This window comes from Symsagittifera roscoffensis, chromosome 2 (assembly GCF_963678635.1).
Source record: "Symsagittifera roscoffensis chromosome 2, txSymRosc1.1, whole genome shotgun sequence".
NCBI classification, from domain to species: Eukaryota; Metazoa; Xenacoelomorpha; order Acoela; family Convolutidae; genus Symsagittifera; species Symsagittifera roscoffensis.
The window spans coordinates 28,101,443-28,115,027 of NC_087063.1; the positions used below are offsets into that span (position 1 = coordinate 28,101,443).

At 34.5% G+C, this 13,585-nt stretch overlaps 1 protein-coding gene across 1 annotated transcript in view; it reads left to right on the forward strand.

Moving 5' to 3' along the window:
- Nucleotides 1-9,843: 9,843 nt before the first annotated feature.
- The window catches only part of LOC134839786 (glutamyl aminopeptidase-like), a 48,448-nt gene continuing 44,706 nt past the window's right edge, over nucleotides 9,844-13,585 (forward strand). The window contains exon 1 of the mRNA XM_063855407.1: nucleotides 9,844-9,998. Within this exon, the coding sequence (XP_063711477.1) occupies nucleotides 9,851-9,998 (148 nt within the window). The 5' untranslated portion in view covers nucleotides 9,844-9,850. The remainder of the gene's footprint in view (nucleotides 9,999-13,585) is intronic.

The following is a 13,585-nucleotide window of genomic DNA, read 5'->3' on the forward strand; positions in this document are numbered from 1 at the left end:
TTAAAACAAAAACGAGCCAAGACAAATATAGAATTTGAAACAGGCATCAAAAGAAAAAAATATCGAGCGCTAACAAAGCTGAAAATTTTTTAGCAGATACCTTTGGGCCAACAAAAAACTCTGAAAAAAAAACAAGTCCTCCACGCCTTCATATAAACAAACAAACATACGTCAAATGAAACAATATGCGGCCACTATGCCGATATAACATTGACCGAAACCGGTTAAGCCGAAACTTACAAATAACTTCCTACTTGGGAGGCCATTCGTTTACGCTTCCGCAGCTTCATTTTTTTACGACCAAAAAAAACCAACAAAGTAAGCAACAAGTCCTGGAACTTAAACAAGGACCGACTAGACAGCTTCTAGAAAAGACTTCTGAAAGAAATCACTCCAACCATGATTAAACGAACCAAGCGAAACCAAAAAGAGAAAACCGTAGAGAAACATGTCTTCGTGTGGATTTTCGAAGACTTCACTACACGAGGCATATGGCCCCTGGGTAAGTTTGTTGAAACGTTTACCGTTCCTGATGGCATCGCGCGATCATGCGTAATCAAGCGTTAGGAACACTTACTAGTCCCGCGGTGAAACTAACTTAGTAGAGCCGAAAACGAAAATTTAAACCTCACTAGCAATTGCAGTACCAAGATTAAACCCTTCTGATCTCCATGAGTAATGCCCTTCACGAGGATATTCATGAAGTGAATAATCTTTCACAAGAATTACTTGAAAAACGGTAATGTTCAGTTCGTAATTTACAGAAGATCGGACTGTGACCCTAAATTTTGGATGACGTAATAACCAAATAGGAGATGACAATTTAGGACATGAGATGCCAAGAGTCTTGGAAAGATAGTTTTGAAAAAAGAAACGTGCCAAGACGATTATAGAATGTGAGACTAGCATCAAAACAAAAGTTATCGAACAAAGCTGGAAATACTTTAGCAGATACCTTTAGGCCAAAATCCTCCACGCCCTCAAATAATGAAACAATTACACGTCAAATGATACAAAACGCGGCCACTATACCGATCTAATATTGGCCAAAACCTATGAAGCCGAAAAAAAGGAAAATAAAAAACTAAGCTGAAAAAAATTTAAGACGAATAAGAAATTACCGAGCTCCCTTCACCCACAAAACACTTACACTGCACGTGATACGACGCATTATGACGGGACTAAGCTGATGTAACATAGGCTGAAAAGAAAAAAATGAAACATGTCGAAAAAAATTAAAAACATTTATGACTAAAAAGAAGTTATTAGGTCCCCATCACCCTCAAAACACAGATAGACAGACACAATTTTTTTTCGCCACTAGAAAGGCGCAAAATACGGCCAATCAACCGATTGAATAAAGGTCGAAGCTTATCAAGCCCAAAAAAAGTCGAAAAAAATTACTATCCTGAAAAACTTGAAATATAATTTCTATTATGACTTTTAGGATTTTGCGCGACTCATAGGTAAGCATTAAAATTTTGTTTCCCTTCAAATAACTAGAAAAAAAAGCCGTTAAGCCAATATAAAATAGATCGAACCCTACTTAGCCGGAAAAAAGACAAAAAATCCAAAATCAAAATTTTAACAAACCGAGTTGAAAAATCAAAACCACCATAAAAAGCAAACTTTGAAAAAGACGGATATTCAAAAAAAGTTACTCAACTTTGCTTAATATTTGCAACCGAGATTAGGAGAGGAGTAGGATTTGCAAAGTGGACGAAAGTACCTGAACAGAAACCTTTCTTGCCGAAAAAAATTTTAAAAACAGGGTAAACTATTACGAAAAGTTATGTTCTTTTTCCCCTCAGAGCACAAGCACGCACAAAAACGTTTTTTGATCCCCAAACGACGCGAACGGAGTCCACTAGATTGACATAAATTCAACCAAAACTTATTAACCCAATAAAAAAAAACAAAAAAAAAATTTGACAAATCGATTTGTTAAAATTACAACCAGTATTAAAAACAAAATTCGATTCCACCGAATTTTTAAATTGATAAATTCCTTGAAATAATAGCAGTGAAAATTTTTTACAGCCAAACAAAACTATCTTTAGATCTGGCAACTAAGCCGACGTTTGAACCGAAATATTCACTGTTTAAAAAAAAACAGGTCATAGTTAAATTCGAAACCGAGACCTTTGGCGTCCCAAGCGTATTCGCTACCCCCATGCTAAGTGTACCGGAGACAGTAAGAAACTAGAAGTGAGTCTAGATGAGTCCTATGGACAAATTTGTTTACGCTCTAGTACCGGATTGCAATACCCCTGCTTAACATAAGGGTAAAGAGTTATGGAAAAATAAAAAAAGGTCTACCAAAATTTTATGTGTCTCGATCTTTATCTACAGAGTTTTATTCCAGGTAGAAATCTCAGAAGTTTCAGCCTTAAATTAGCAAAGGATCAAAATTTACAACAAGTCAACAAAGTCGACAACCTTTGACAGAGACAAGTAGATACGAAAAAGTATGATTATATTAAGAAAACCTTTTAAGGTTTTAAGACCCCCTGAAACTATAATGAACAACACTTGCACCTGCAACACTACAAAGAAAAATGCTTATAGCAGATGCAAGTGAGTCTATTTCAATACATTATGAAGCGTTTTCGTGTTTTTTAAAATTCATACAGCTGTTTTATAATCTCTTATCTACTCAAAATCTATCGCAAGACAAAAACAATCTGCTACATTTAAATTTTATTTGAAGTTGAATATCAAACGAATCTTATTGAAATTGCTTGAACTTATTCAAAATTTTTATTTGCGTAAAAACTAATCACCTTATTGTCGAACTATTTTCGCAATATAATCATATTCTTAAAAATCATACGCATCTCTTTCATGCACATTGAGAACAAAAATTGAATATTTCTTTTTTGAACTATTACTTGTCTATCTTAAAATGCATCACAACTCTCTTCAAAACAGTAAGCATCTGCTTCGTGAGTAAATTTTTGCAAACTCTTCAGGTTTTTGAACGCATTAAAAAATTAACATAAGTACAAGTAATTCATGTGCAATCAGCGAACCCAATTCTTTTTTTGTGATTGCTTGCAAAATGTATCACCAAAAAAATTGGGAACAACAGTAAGTAACCCTAAAGACTGCCTAATCAGTCTGCTTTTCTCGTGTTTACATACTGGTGAACTTTTTCTGCAGCTCCCATACTCACATAATTATAATACCCACTAATTTCCTCATTTTTGAGGCTTAGCTGATTGAACGCTTCATTGGTTCTTATGAAAATCTCAGCGCAATACTTTTGATAGGACATAGAAAACCGACAACAATTGTAGTTTCATGTTAACTTGGAATGAAAGTGCTGACTTGGTTTCGATCCTTACCCTATTGCTGATAACTTTGGAATCCCTAGGCTTTGCTTGAGGCTGCAGCTTATAATGTTTTGTAGGATGACGTGTACCAAGCTTTTATCCTACAATTTCACAAACACGTATTAAAGACTTGAAATAATCTGGTATGACAGTCTAAAATTTTTTATATTGGTTCATTCTAAAAAGGAAGCAAAAATATGGTGGTTGAAAAGATTCCAGAAAGTTTCAAACTTTTTCGTATCAAGAAAAAAAATACACCCTATCAATATTATTTCATTTTTTTTCCATCTGTTATAAATATTGACTCAAAAAAATGTAATTAAAAATCCGGGTTGAGCTATGGTATCATTCGACTTCCTCAATTTTTTAAAGTTGTGTTACGATTATTTGTAGTACGATTAGTATGACAAAACCGCGGGTTAATTGAGAGGCACGTTTGGTTTGTGATACTTCCGTTTGTCGTTTAATTTCACAATTTTACCTTGTAACTGACCTTTTACACTTTTACAGCTGAGTCTCTTTTCCAAGAGGATTAAAATGAAAAATAATAGGTCATATCATCTGAAATCTTACATAGACAGATACAGGCAACTATTTCATAGTGTTCCATTCCACGAAAAAGATTTACCACGGTTAGAAGGACGTGGATGAGCGTTGAAGGCCAAATATTTTTAATAACTCGATCTAAAAAAGTTAGGTTGCAATGGCTAATATTACGGCGGTTATTGCAGCAAAAAAAAACACTGAATATCTTTCGACAAAAACTTGACATGAGAGTTTTGACAAAATCAGAAGAATCAAAACAATTATATCAGAGTCAGCATTACTCAGTAAAGTTGACAAACTCTCCGGGTAGTAAAGATTTTTCAAATACATTTGGAAATTGATCAAACAACCGGATTGGGAGGTCATGACAATTAAAGACGATCCTTGCAGTGCAATTTTTAGCTCACCGAATATGAATTTAACCATCCTAATTTTTTTTTAAGATATGACCGGAAGGGAAATAAGGAACTGTCTATCTAAATACAATGGTGATGCCACATTTCTCTACTAAATAAAAACACGTAATCAGAGTTGTGATATCCCTGTTTCAGGCGTGGCCGTATGGTCTGGGATCCAAATCCCAATCACTAATCGGTACCCAAGACAAATCTGTAACCGAGTAAAATGATAGTATCCAGAAACCAGGCACCCGAATTTGATACGGTGAAACAAAATTTTTTTAAACCGCTGCAGTTCTCTAGAACCTATTCTGTTTTGTGTTCAAAATTGTTTCTCTTAAATCCTGGAAGCTAAACAAAAACCGACTAGACAGCTTCTGGAAAAGACTATTGAAAGAATACGCTCCAACCCAGATCAAACGAACCAAGTGGAACCAAAAAGAGGAAACCATAGAAAAACATGTCCTCGTGTGGATCTTCGAAGACTTTACTCTGCGAGGCAAATGGCTCCTGGGTAATGTTGCTGAAAAATTTACCGTTACTGATGACATCACGCGCTGATGCGTAATCAAGCGTTAGAACCACTTACTAGGCCAGCGGTGAATCTAGCTTTAGAAGATCCAAAAACGGAATTTTAGACCTCACTAGCACTTGTAGTACCAAGACCTTACCCCTCTGGTATCGGTAACTGATGCAGAGGATATTAATGATATGATAGGCCGACACAAACTTTTTTCGCCACTCGAAGGGCGCAAAAGGCGGCCATTCAACCGATTGAATAAAGGTCGAAACTTATCAAGCCGAAAAAAAAGTCGACAAAACAAGCTATACTGAAAAAGTTGAAATATAATTTCTAATATGAATTTTAGCATTTTGCGCAATCCATAAGTGGGCATTAATAAATTGTTTCTCTTCAAAAAACTGAAAGTAAGCCACTAAGCCAATATAAAGTAGACCAAACCCTACTTAGCCGAAAAAAAAGACAAAAAAAAACAAAAAGTAAAATTTTAACAAACCGAGTCGGAAAAATCAAAAGCACCATAAAGCGCATATTTTGAACTAGACGGATATTTAAAATAGCATACTAAAATTTGCTTAATTTTTGCAACCGAGACTAGGAGAGGAGTAGGATTTCCAAAGTGGACGAAAGTACTGAACAGAAACCTTTCAAGAAGAAAAAAAGTTATGTCCCTTTTCCCTCAGAGCACAAGCACGCATACAAACTTTTTTTGATCCCCGAGCGACGCAAAAGGAGGCCACTAGGTTGATATAACTTCAGCCGTAACTTATTAACCCGATAAAAAAAAACTTTGACAAATCGAGTTGTTAAAATTACAACCAGTGTTAAAAGCAAATTTCGATTCCACCGAATTTTAAAAATGCTAAATTACTTAAAATAAAAACAAGGAAAATTGTTTACAGCCAAACAAAAGGATCTTTAGATCTGGCAACTAAGCCGACGAAACATATCCAAACAAATAATTGGCCAAATTTTTTTTGAACCGAAACATTTACTGTTTAAAAAACAGGTCTTAGACAAACTCAAACCCGAGACCTTTGGCATCCCAAGCGTAGTCGTTACTCGCATGGCATGCTAAGTGTACAGGAGACAGTAAGAAACTTCAAGTGAGTCTAGATGGGTCTTATGGACAAAGTTGTTTACGCTCTAGTATCTGATTGCGATACCCTTGCTTATAGCAAGGGTAAAAATTTAGGGAAAAATAAAAAAAGGTCTACCAAAATTTTATGCTTCTCGATCTGTATCTACAGAGTTTCATTCCAGGTGGAAATATCAGAAACTTCAACAATTAGCACAGGATCAGAACTGACAAAGAGTCAACAAAGTCGGCAATCTTTGACAAAAACAAGTAGATACGAAAAAGTAAGATTATACTAAAGACATCTTTAGATTTTAAGTCCCCCCTGAAACTATAATGAACAACACTTGCAATTGCAACACTTCAGAGAAAAATGCTTATAGCAGAAGCAAAATCCATGAGGTCGCCACTTAGCTGACAAAACTTGAGCAGGCAAATGAAAGTGCGAAAACTCAATCTAACCGATATTTTTTTTCAATTACATAGTCTGAAAAATCGAGGTCCGGCCGAGATGCCAAACTCAAGCCTAAGGATGCAAAGGCGACAATTTTTACTTTTGGACAATAAGGAAGGAACTTGAAATCTGTTACGTTTCAAAATTATAGACAGAGAACAAGCGATTTCACAAAAATAGCATTTCAAGCTAGCAGACAGGAAAGCAAAAGAGAACTACCCAGTCCAAAGAAAACAGAAAAATGTTTCGGAGAAATCACAACCAAAAAACTTCAAATATTTTCTGGAATGATGTTATATTTGCAGAAAACACGTCCAGAGACACATTCGATACCACTTAAATAAAATTGAAAAACAATAATCGAGCGAAAAAAATGTTGTCTTGAAAAACTTTGAACAATAAAGTTTTTTTTCTGAAATTTTCAACGTTTTGTGCGGTCTTGGAGAAAACATGCAAAATCTGGTACCCTCGATTGACCCAAAGTTATGTTAGTTGGCGGATAAAATATGAACCAAAACCATTATGGCCGAAAAACTTTTTATGCCAAAAGTTAGAAAAAAACGAAATTACGAAATCTCGGGTAGTAAAATTATAAATTGCAGGAATAAACAAAAATATTTGTTAAAAAAACTAATCGAAATATTTTAAATAGTGTCACAACATAAGCAGACAAATAATAGGCCGATATTTTATTTCGAAACGGAAAATTTCATGTTTGACAAAAAAATGTTCCTGCTCAGGTTTGAACACACGACCATTATTAACGAAGGTTTATTCGTTACCTCCAGACTAATTCAGGTGCCGACTATGAGAAGTTTGAATTGATTATGAACCAAGATAACAAATGATTGAAAGCATTCTGTTAAACAAGTTGTTAACCCGAAAAACGTCTATATTCCGATTTGAAAACGCTCGCTAATCGCAAGCGTAAAAAGAATCAATCAAACAGACAATACCCAATGTGGAGTACCTGGTGGATGAATGAACATTAAGGATGGATGAAAAATTTTTCGGATGAACATTTTTTTGGATCGAGCTTGAGATGGGTGAACATTTTTTCTGGTTTTACCAATAAATGATGTCAATGAGTGAAAAGCGATTTTTTTCGGTTTTAAAAAAAAATTAAGTTCTTAATCTCAGCATGTACTAGACAAAATTGCAGTGCGGATCCACCACCTAAGGGCAATCACCAGCTAAGGGCGACAAAAAACAAGATGCTCCCCTTTCACATTTTTGTGCTGAGAAATCATATGGACGCACAAAAAGCATTTAATTGCAACTTAGCAACAGTTTTATAGGAAATAGAGTGACTAATTAGGTATCGTTTCAACACAGAGAAGAAGCGGAGCTTCGCATCACTTGCGAACAAAAGCGCAGAAATGCAAACTTGCAAAAAAAACAACTGAGATGGAAATTATCATGAAAAACTAAAAAAAAATTTGGGAAATAAAACATTTTCAGACGGAATCGAAGCTAAACTTCGCAAAAATTGCGATACAATGAAGGAAGATTACTGTGAAAAACATGCCTAAACAATAGATTGCAATATCAGCCTCGGAACAAAATTAACTAAGCGATGTCAAAGTCGAAATTACACCATACACTAGCAGTATCTCTTCCAGTTTAAATTTTTTTCATTCGGAGCTAATTAAAAATGCTTACGTCCCCATTCCTTTCATAACCCACACAGAAAAACAAAAAGTGTTTCGCGCATCAAATGACGTACAAAAAGGCTAGTACGCCAGTATACACTAAGCCGAAACCTACAAAGCCGAAAAAAAAAACAGAAAAAATGAAATTCCAATCAACCGAGTGGTAAAAACTTCATCAAGTTTAAAACTTGAAAATTGTGTTTCTTCAAAACGACCCAAACCCAAGATTAGGTCACTAAGCAGATTAAAAATAAGCCAAATTATTTTCAGCCAAATAAAGTTTTTAAGCAAAACAAAAAAATGAAAAAAATGTGAAGGCAAATAAAATTACAAATTGCAAGAAACTTAAGAATCAAACACTAAAATTAACTTTAAACAAAATGGCGCGCAGCGAAAAAAAAACAGTTTCAAGATGTGGCAACTAAGCCGACCATGGTTTCGGCTCATGATATTTGCATTATTGTTGAAGGAGTATTTTTTATCGTCTTAAAAAATTTAGTTTTTCAAATAACCTTTAGCCAAGTACCGAACCCGACTAAACCATACTCCACAATATGACCCAGTTTTTTTGGCATGTTCGGCTTCCAATCTCGGGTATAAGGATTTTGTCAGATCAAAGTTTCTCGAGAAAACTAGGTTTTACGGCTATATCTTCATGTATTTTGAACTTACAAAAGGCTTTTGATTTTGTCTAATTTCACTTTCGTCTAACTTTGTTCCGCCCGTCTAGACAAGTAAGCACCAATTTCAAAAAATAAGCTCCACAATCATGATCCAAGCAAATCTGTTTGAACCAAGAACTTTCTGGGGCTTAAGGCAGATATACAAACATTTTAGTACTAGAACACAATTCTTCTATCGTGTGAGCATTTTAATGTTCTCAATCAACAACTGGCTCCCAAACTATTCAGTTTCTGATATTGGACCATAATAAAATTGAATTATGTCTTGCGTTTTCTCCAAGAAAGTATCGCTTGCTATAATATCTGTGGTTGCAATACTCAGCGTTTTTGCGGTCACGGTTTTACTAATTTTTGAATTGAGTGATATTGTATCCGGTAAAGTTTCCAGTGAAAATTTTGACTTTGAATCGCAAACAGTATACAGTTACAATCGACTTCCAAAAAATTACTTCCCTGTAAAACAGCACATCAGTTTGACATATTTTGCAGAAAAGAGGTATTTTAAAGGAAGTACGACTATCGAACTCAAAAGCGAAGATGATGAAAACTATAATCAAATTAGAGTTTTCGCGTCGAACATTACGATTCAGAAAATTGATGTTCGCACTGAAAATGCAAGCCTCGTAAACTCTTTTGAATACCTTGCGAAACATGAAATTATCATAGTCAAAATTAATTTGATAGAAAGAGAGCCTAAATTATTTTTGAACATTGAATATTCGACCCAGAAAAGCCCAAAAGGGGTCGAGGACTTCAAAAATAAGAATCAACTAGGCGTCGTCACATTTTTCCAACCATCAAACGCACGAACAATTTTCCCTTCGTTCGATGAACCAAACTTCAGAACAATATTTTCATTTGATGTTCATGTTGCGAATTCAACTGAAAACGGGCTTGATTTAGTTCTCTTTAATGCCGCAGAAAAACCCGATGAGAAAAACCCAAATTCGAATGAAGGAACCTTTAAGTTTTTAGAAACTGTTCCAATTCCTTCTTATTTGGTAGGATTCGCCATTTTGAAATCATCAGAGTATAGTTTGATCACGTCTTTCAGCTACGCCAATCGACTGCCAATTCGCGTTTTCAGCGTGACAGGATTAAATTCCACACTGCATCAGCAACTTAGAGATTCCATTAACTTTTCGCTTGATTACTGTGAGAAAATATTCCATATCGGCTGGAAAATGTCGGACAAACTAGATATTTTGCTCACATGGAGGTTTGCAGGAGGCATGGAGCAGCCGGGACTGATTCCAATCAGTGCCAGTTACGTAGAAAAGCCAGTTGCTCTAATCGGAATTCTTATACACGAGTTGGTTCACCAATGGACGGGTAAACTACGCTTGTACACTGCTTTGATTAAATCACTTAACAATTTTCCCTTCTAAAAAGTGGCGGAGATTCTAGGGCTCCTTTCCGCTCATCCCCCCCCCCTCACACACACATTTGAATTTCTTCACCCCCGCATTTGAATTTCAATATTAAATATTAGGAACACATTTGTTTTTCATACCTTACATCGTAACATCACGCATTCAGGCGTAAGAAAATCAAAACATGGGGGGGGGGGGTGGAGGTGTAAAAGAGCCGATTTTGGATCTTGTTAACTATTTCCACCGCTATGGTACCTTGTAACGAATTTCCACCCCTATTAAGAAAAAATTGAACAGTTAAGTGAGTAGTGTATAACTTAACCACCCCATCCCTACATACATGGCTCATTTACCCAAAATTTAAAAAAAGTCATGTACGGACATGTTTGAACCTGATCTTATTTGAGAAGCTGAAACCACATATTTTATCACCCGAGTACCCAATTACATAACAATGCCGCGAAACGACCCTGTCTGATTGGTTGAAAGTCAATGCAGCTAGATGCGTCGTGCGCGTCATTGTGCGAATTAATTTTGAAAAACTAACCTGATTGCTTTTCCCCAGGTATCATTTTGAGCGTTAATGCAAACACAAACAGTTGGTAAGAAGGAAGAAAGGTTTGCATATATTCTTCAAAACTGCTTACATTTGATATAATATGCCCCGTGGTCAATCTTCAATGCTAATGAGCGAGGCAAAACATTCCTAGTCTGGAAAATATGCAACTGGTTTTTTTTTCTTCAAAATACAAAAAACTTTTGGGTTTGGCATTGGCGAAAACGAGTAACTTGAGAGCTTACCATTGTTATGCGCTCAAAACTAATTAACAAAAAAAATTTTCTCAAAATTTCATAGATTTTTTTAAATTGGAAAAATGTGATGAATCAACTAATTTTTTTTTCATTTGATCGTCATCAAGCATAACTTTATGTTAATTTTCAACAAACACTGTGGAAGATCTTCAAAAAATAATACAATTGATTCGTTTATTATTTTTTCAGAATTTTTTGTACGCTAGATTTTGATTCTTTGCGGTTTGACTTCTTTTTAATTTCTGTCTAAAAAAACAAACTCCAGATTCTACCAGCAGAATAATGAATAATTTTGAAAATTGACTTCAATTTTCTGAATTCTCTCAATGGGATAATTTAATGGAAAAAAAATAACGGCTCTTGAACTTCAAAACTCTTGAACTTTAACAGCTCTTGAACTTCAAAGCTCTTGAACTTTAACAGCTCTTGAACTTTACTCCGACTATTTGAAAAATGGCGGGAGAACATTTTTTTTGGAGGGTGTGTTTCAATTATTTTCATTATGACTTTTTTAATCTAAAATTAAGTACCATTTAAAATTATTGGACCGGGTTGAGTGATATAAATATTAAAGCTCTTTCAATGTAATTTGAACGATATTTAGAAATCCCAAAAAAAAACAGAGACGAGAAAAATTAGTTTTAAATTTTTGTTTGTTCGTCTAATTTCCTGTTAGAACAGCGAGGAAGGAGGTTGATTATAGAAGGATTGTCGCAAATTAGTTTAAAAAAAGCCTGAAAATTTTTGTTAAATAGGTTTTTGAAGTTCTTTTACGCTATCTTGAAAATCAATAACTTCAAAAACCAAAGGAAAAAAAAGTTGGATATTTTTAGTCATTTTTGAAAAAAAAAAACTGTTTACCAACAAGGCTATTTTACTATGACTATCGGAAAAGCCTAAAGTCTAGTCTTTCGTTTGAGTCCTTTCATCACACCAATCTTAAAAAAAATAAAACCGATTTACAAAAAATTTTTTGTTTTTCGCAGTTTTATCAGAACATGGTCCGATCATTCTGCGCTACTTGCACAGCAACCAGCTATCCTTCTTTCATTTGTTGTTTTGTTTCATCTGGGCAGTTCAAGATCTGCAGCTTTAGTTCCTAAAGTTAATAACTTATTCTGCTTTGGAGGGGATAATTTAGGAGCACGTTCCATTTCACTTTCCCATTCGTGGTTCCAAGTTTTTTCCTGAGGGCATTAAGCAACATGATTAAGCAACACGTCCTATTCTTTTCCAGATTTTTTATGCAAATTTGTTTAGTTTCAAACAAACCCCCTTCCCCCTTTGATCTGTTTATACGTGAAAGTAAGAAATAATTTGGCTGAATCCTTACTCAATGCGCTAGTCAAACTTGGTTATAAAGATAGAACTTAAAATGCCGCGCGCAATTTCATTCACAAAATAATCTTCCGCTTTTGATCAACCACAAGCTCCTTAAGTTTGTGCTTCTTCGAAATTCTATAATTATATTATCGAAGTTCTGCAACGGGAACTTTAGCAATCAGCGCAGTTCATGGACAAAAAAAAATCTTTGAACGTAAGGTGGCTCGTTTTCCAAGTGGCTTGTTTTATTTTGACTGTCAAATTGCTTATTATCTTTTTTTGTTCTTTTTTTTTCACATCATGCAAAAAAAACTAGAGTAGTTTGAAAAAACAAATTGTATAATTTAAAGACTGTGGTCGAAAAACTCTGTGCTTCTTGCAAGGTAACTGGCTATCCTCGTGTTGATTTGTTTTCCGTTAATAATTAGCGCTCAATTTTTTTTACTTCCAAGAGTTATTCTATTGAGAGTTTTTTTTTATTGTAGTTAAGGCAAACTGAAGCTTTTCTCCACTATTAAAAAACAACAAAATTACATTTTTTTTAGATTAAAAAAAATCGGGGGTTTTTTCTTTGAAATTTTTAAAATGGATTAACTTATGAAATTGGCGATAAGAGACCTCTGTCTCCCGGGTTTTTAAGAATTAATGAACGTAGTGGAGGGTTTTATATAGGTCTAGATGATTTTGTTTGTTCTTTGTGTTTTGTTTCAGCAAAATTCCTAAAATTTGTTGAGGCTGAGTTTTGATTTTGCACGAATTAAATTTTGGTTTCTTTCTTAGGCCCCCTTCCTTTCCTTTGTTGAAATAAAAGGAAGACAAACTACACTATCGAACAGCATAAAAGTCAAGAAAAACGTAATTAATTGTCAGGTTTCCCAGCAAAATAATTTTTAACCTTTTGATCCAAATTTTTCAATGGATTTGATTTTTTTCGAAAAACATCAATCATGAACTGTTTCAATAATTTTTTTTTTCAAAAATTGAATCATTTTTGTTTTCGTCTTCTTTGCGATTATTGCTTTTTTCCACTGTCCGTTGGCTATGTTTTGATATTTACAAAATGCTTATTAGAACTGCTTGTACACCTGGCCTCTCACTCTAACTTGCTGTTCTGTTTGCCACGCCACCATCAACGTTTTTGTGCTAGTAATTTAATTATGGAGCTCAAAAATTGTTATTATTAGTTTTGTATTCTTGCCAGCTAAACAAATTTTTAGTTATACTTTAAAACATTCGTTTTTTTATATTGAAAATATGATATCTAGATGTAAATAAACAATGAATTGACATATACGTTGTTTTTTCATTCGGTTTAAAGGTGGAAAATAACTATGGCCAGGGTGTATTTTCTCGTAAATTTAGGTTGTACAAAAATAACAATCAAAAACTATCAGGTATCTCACTAAAAAT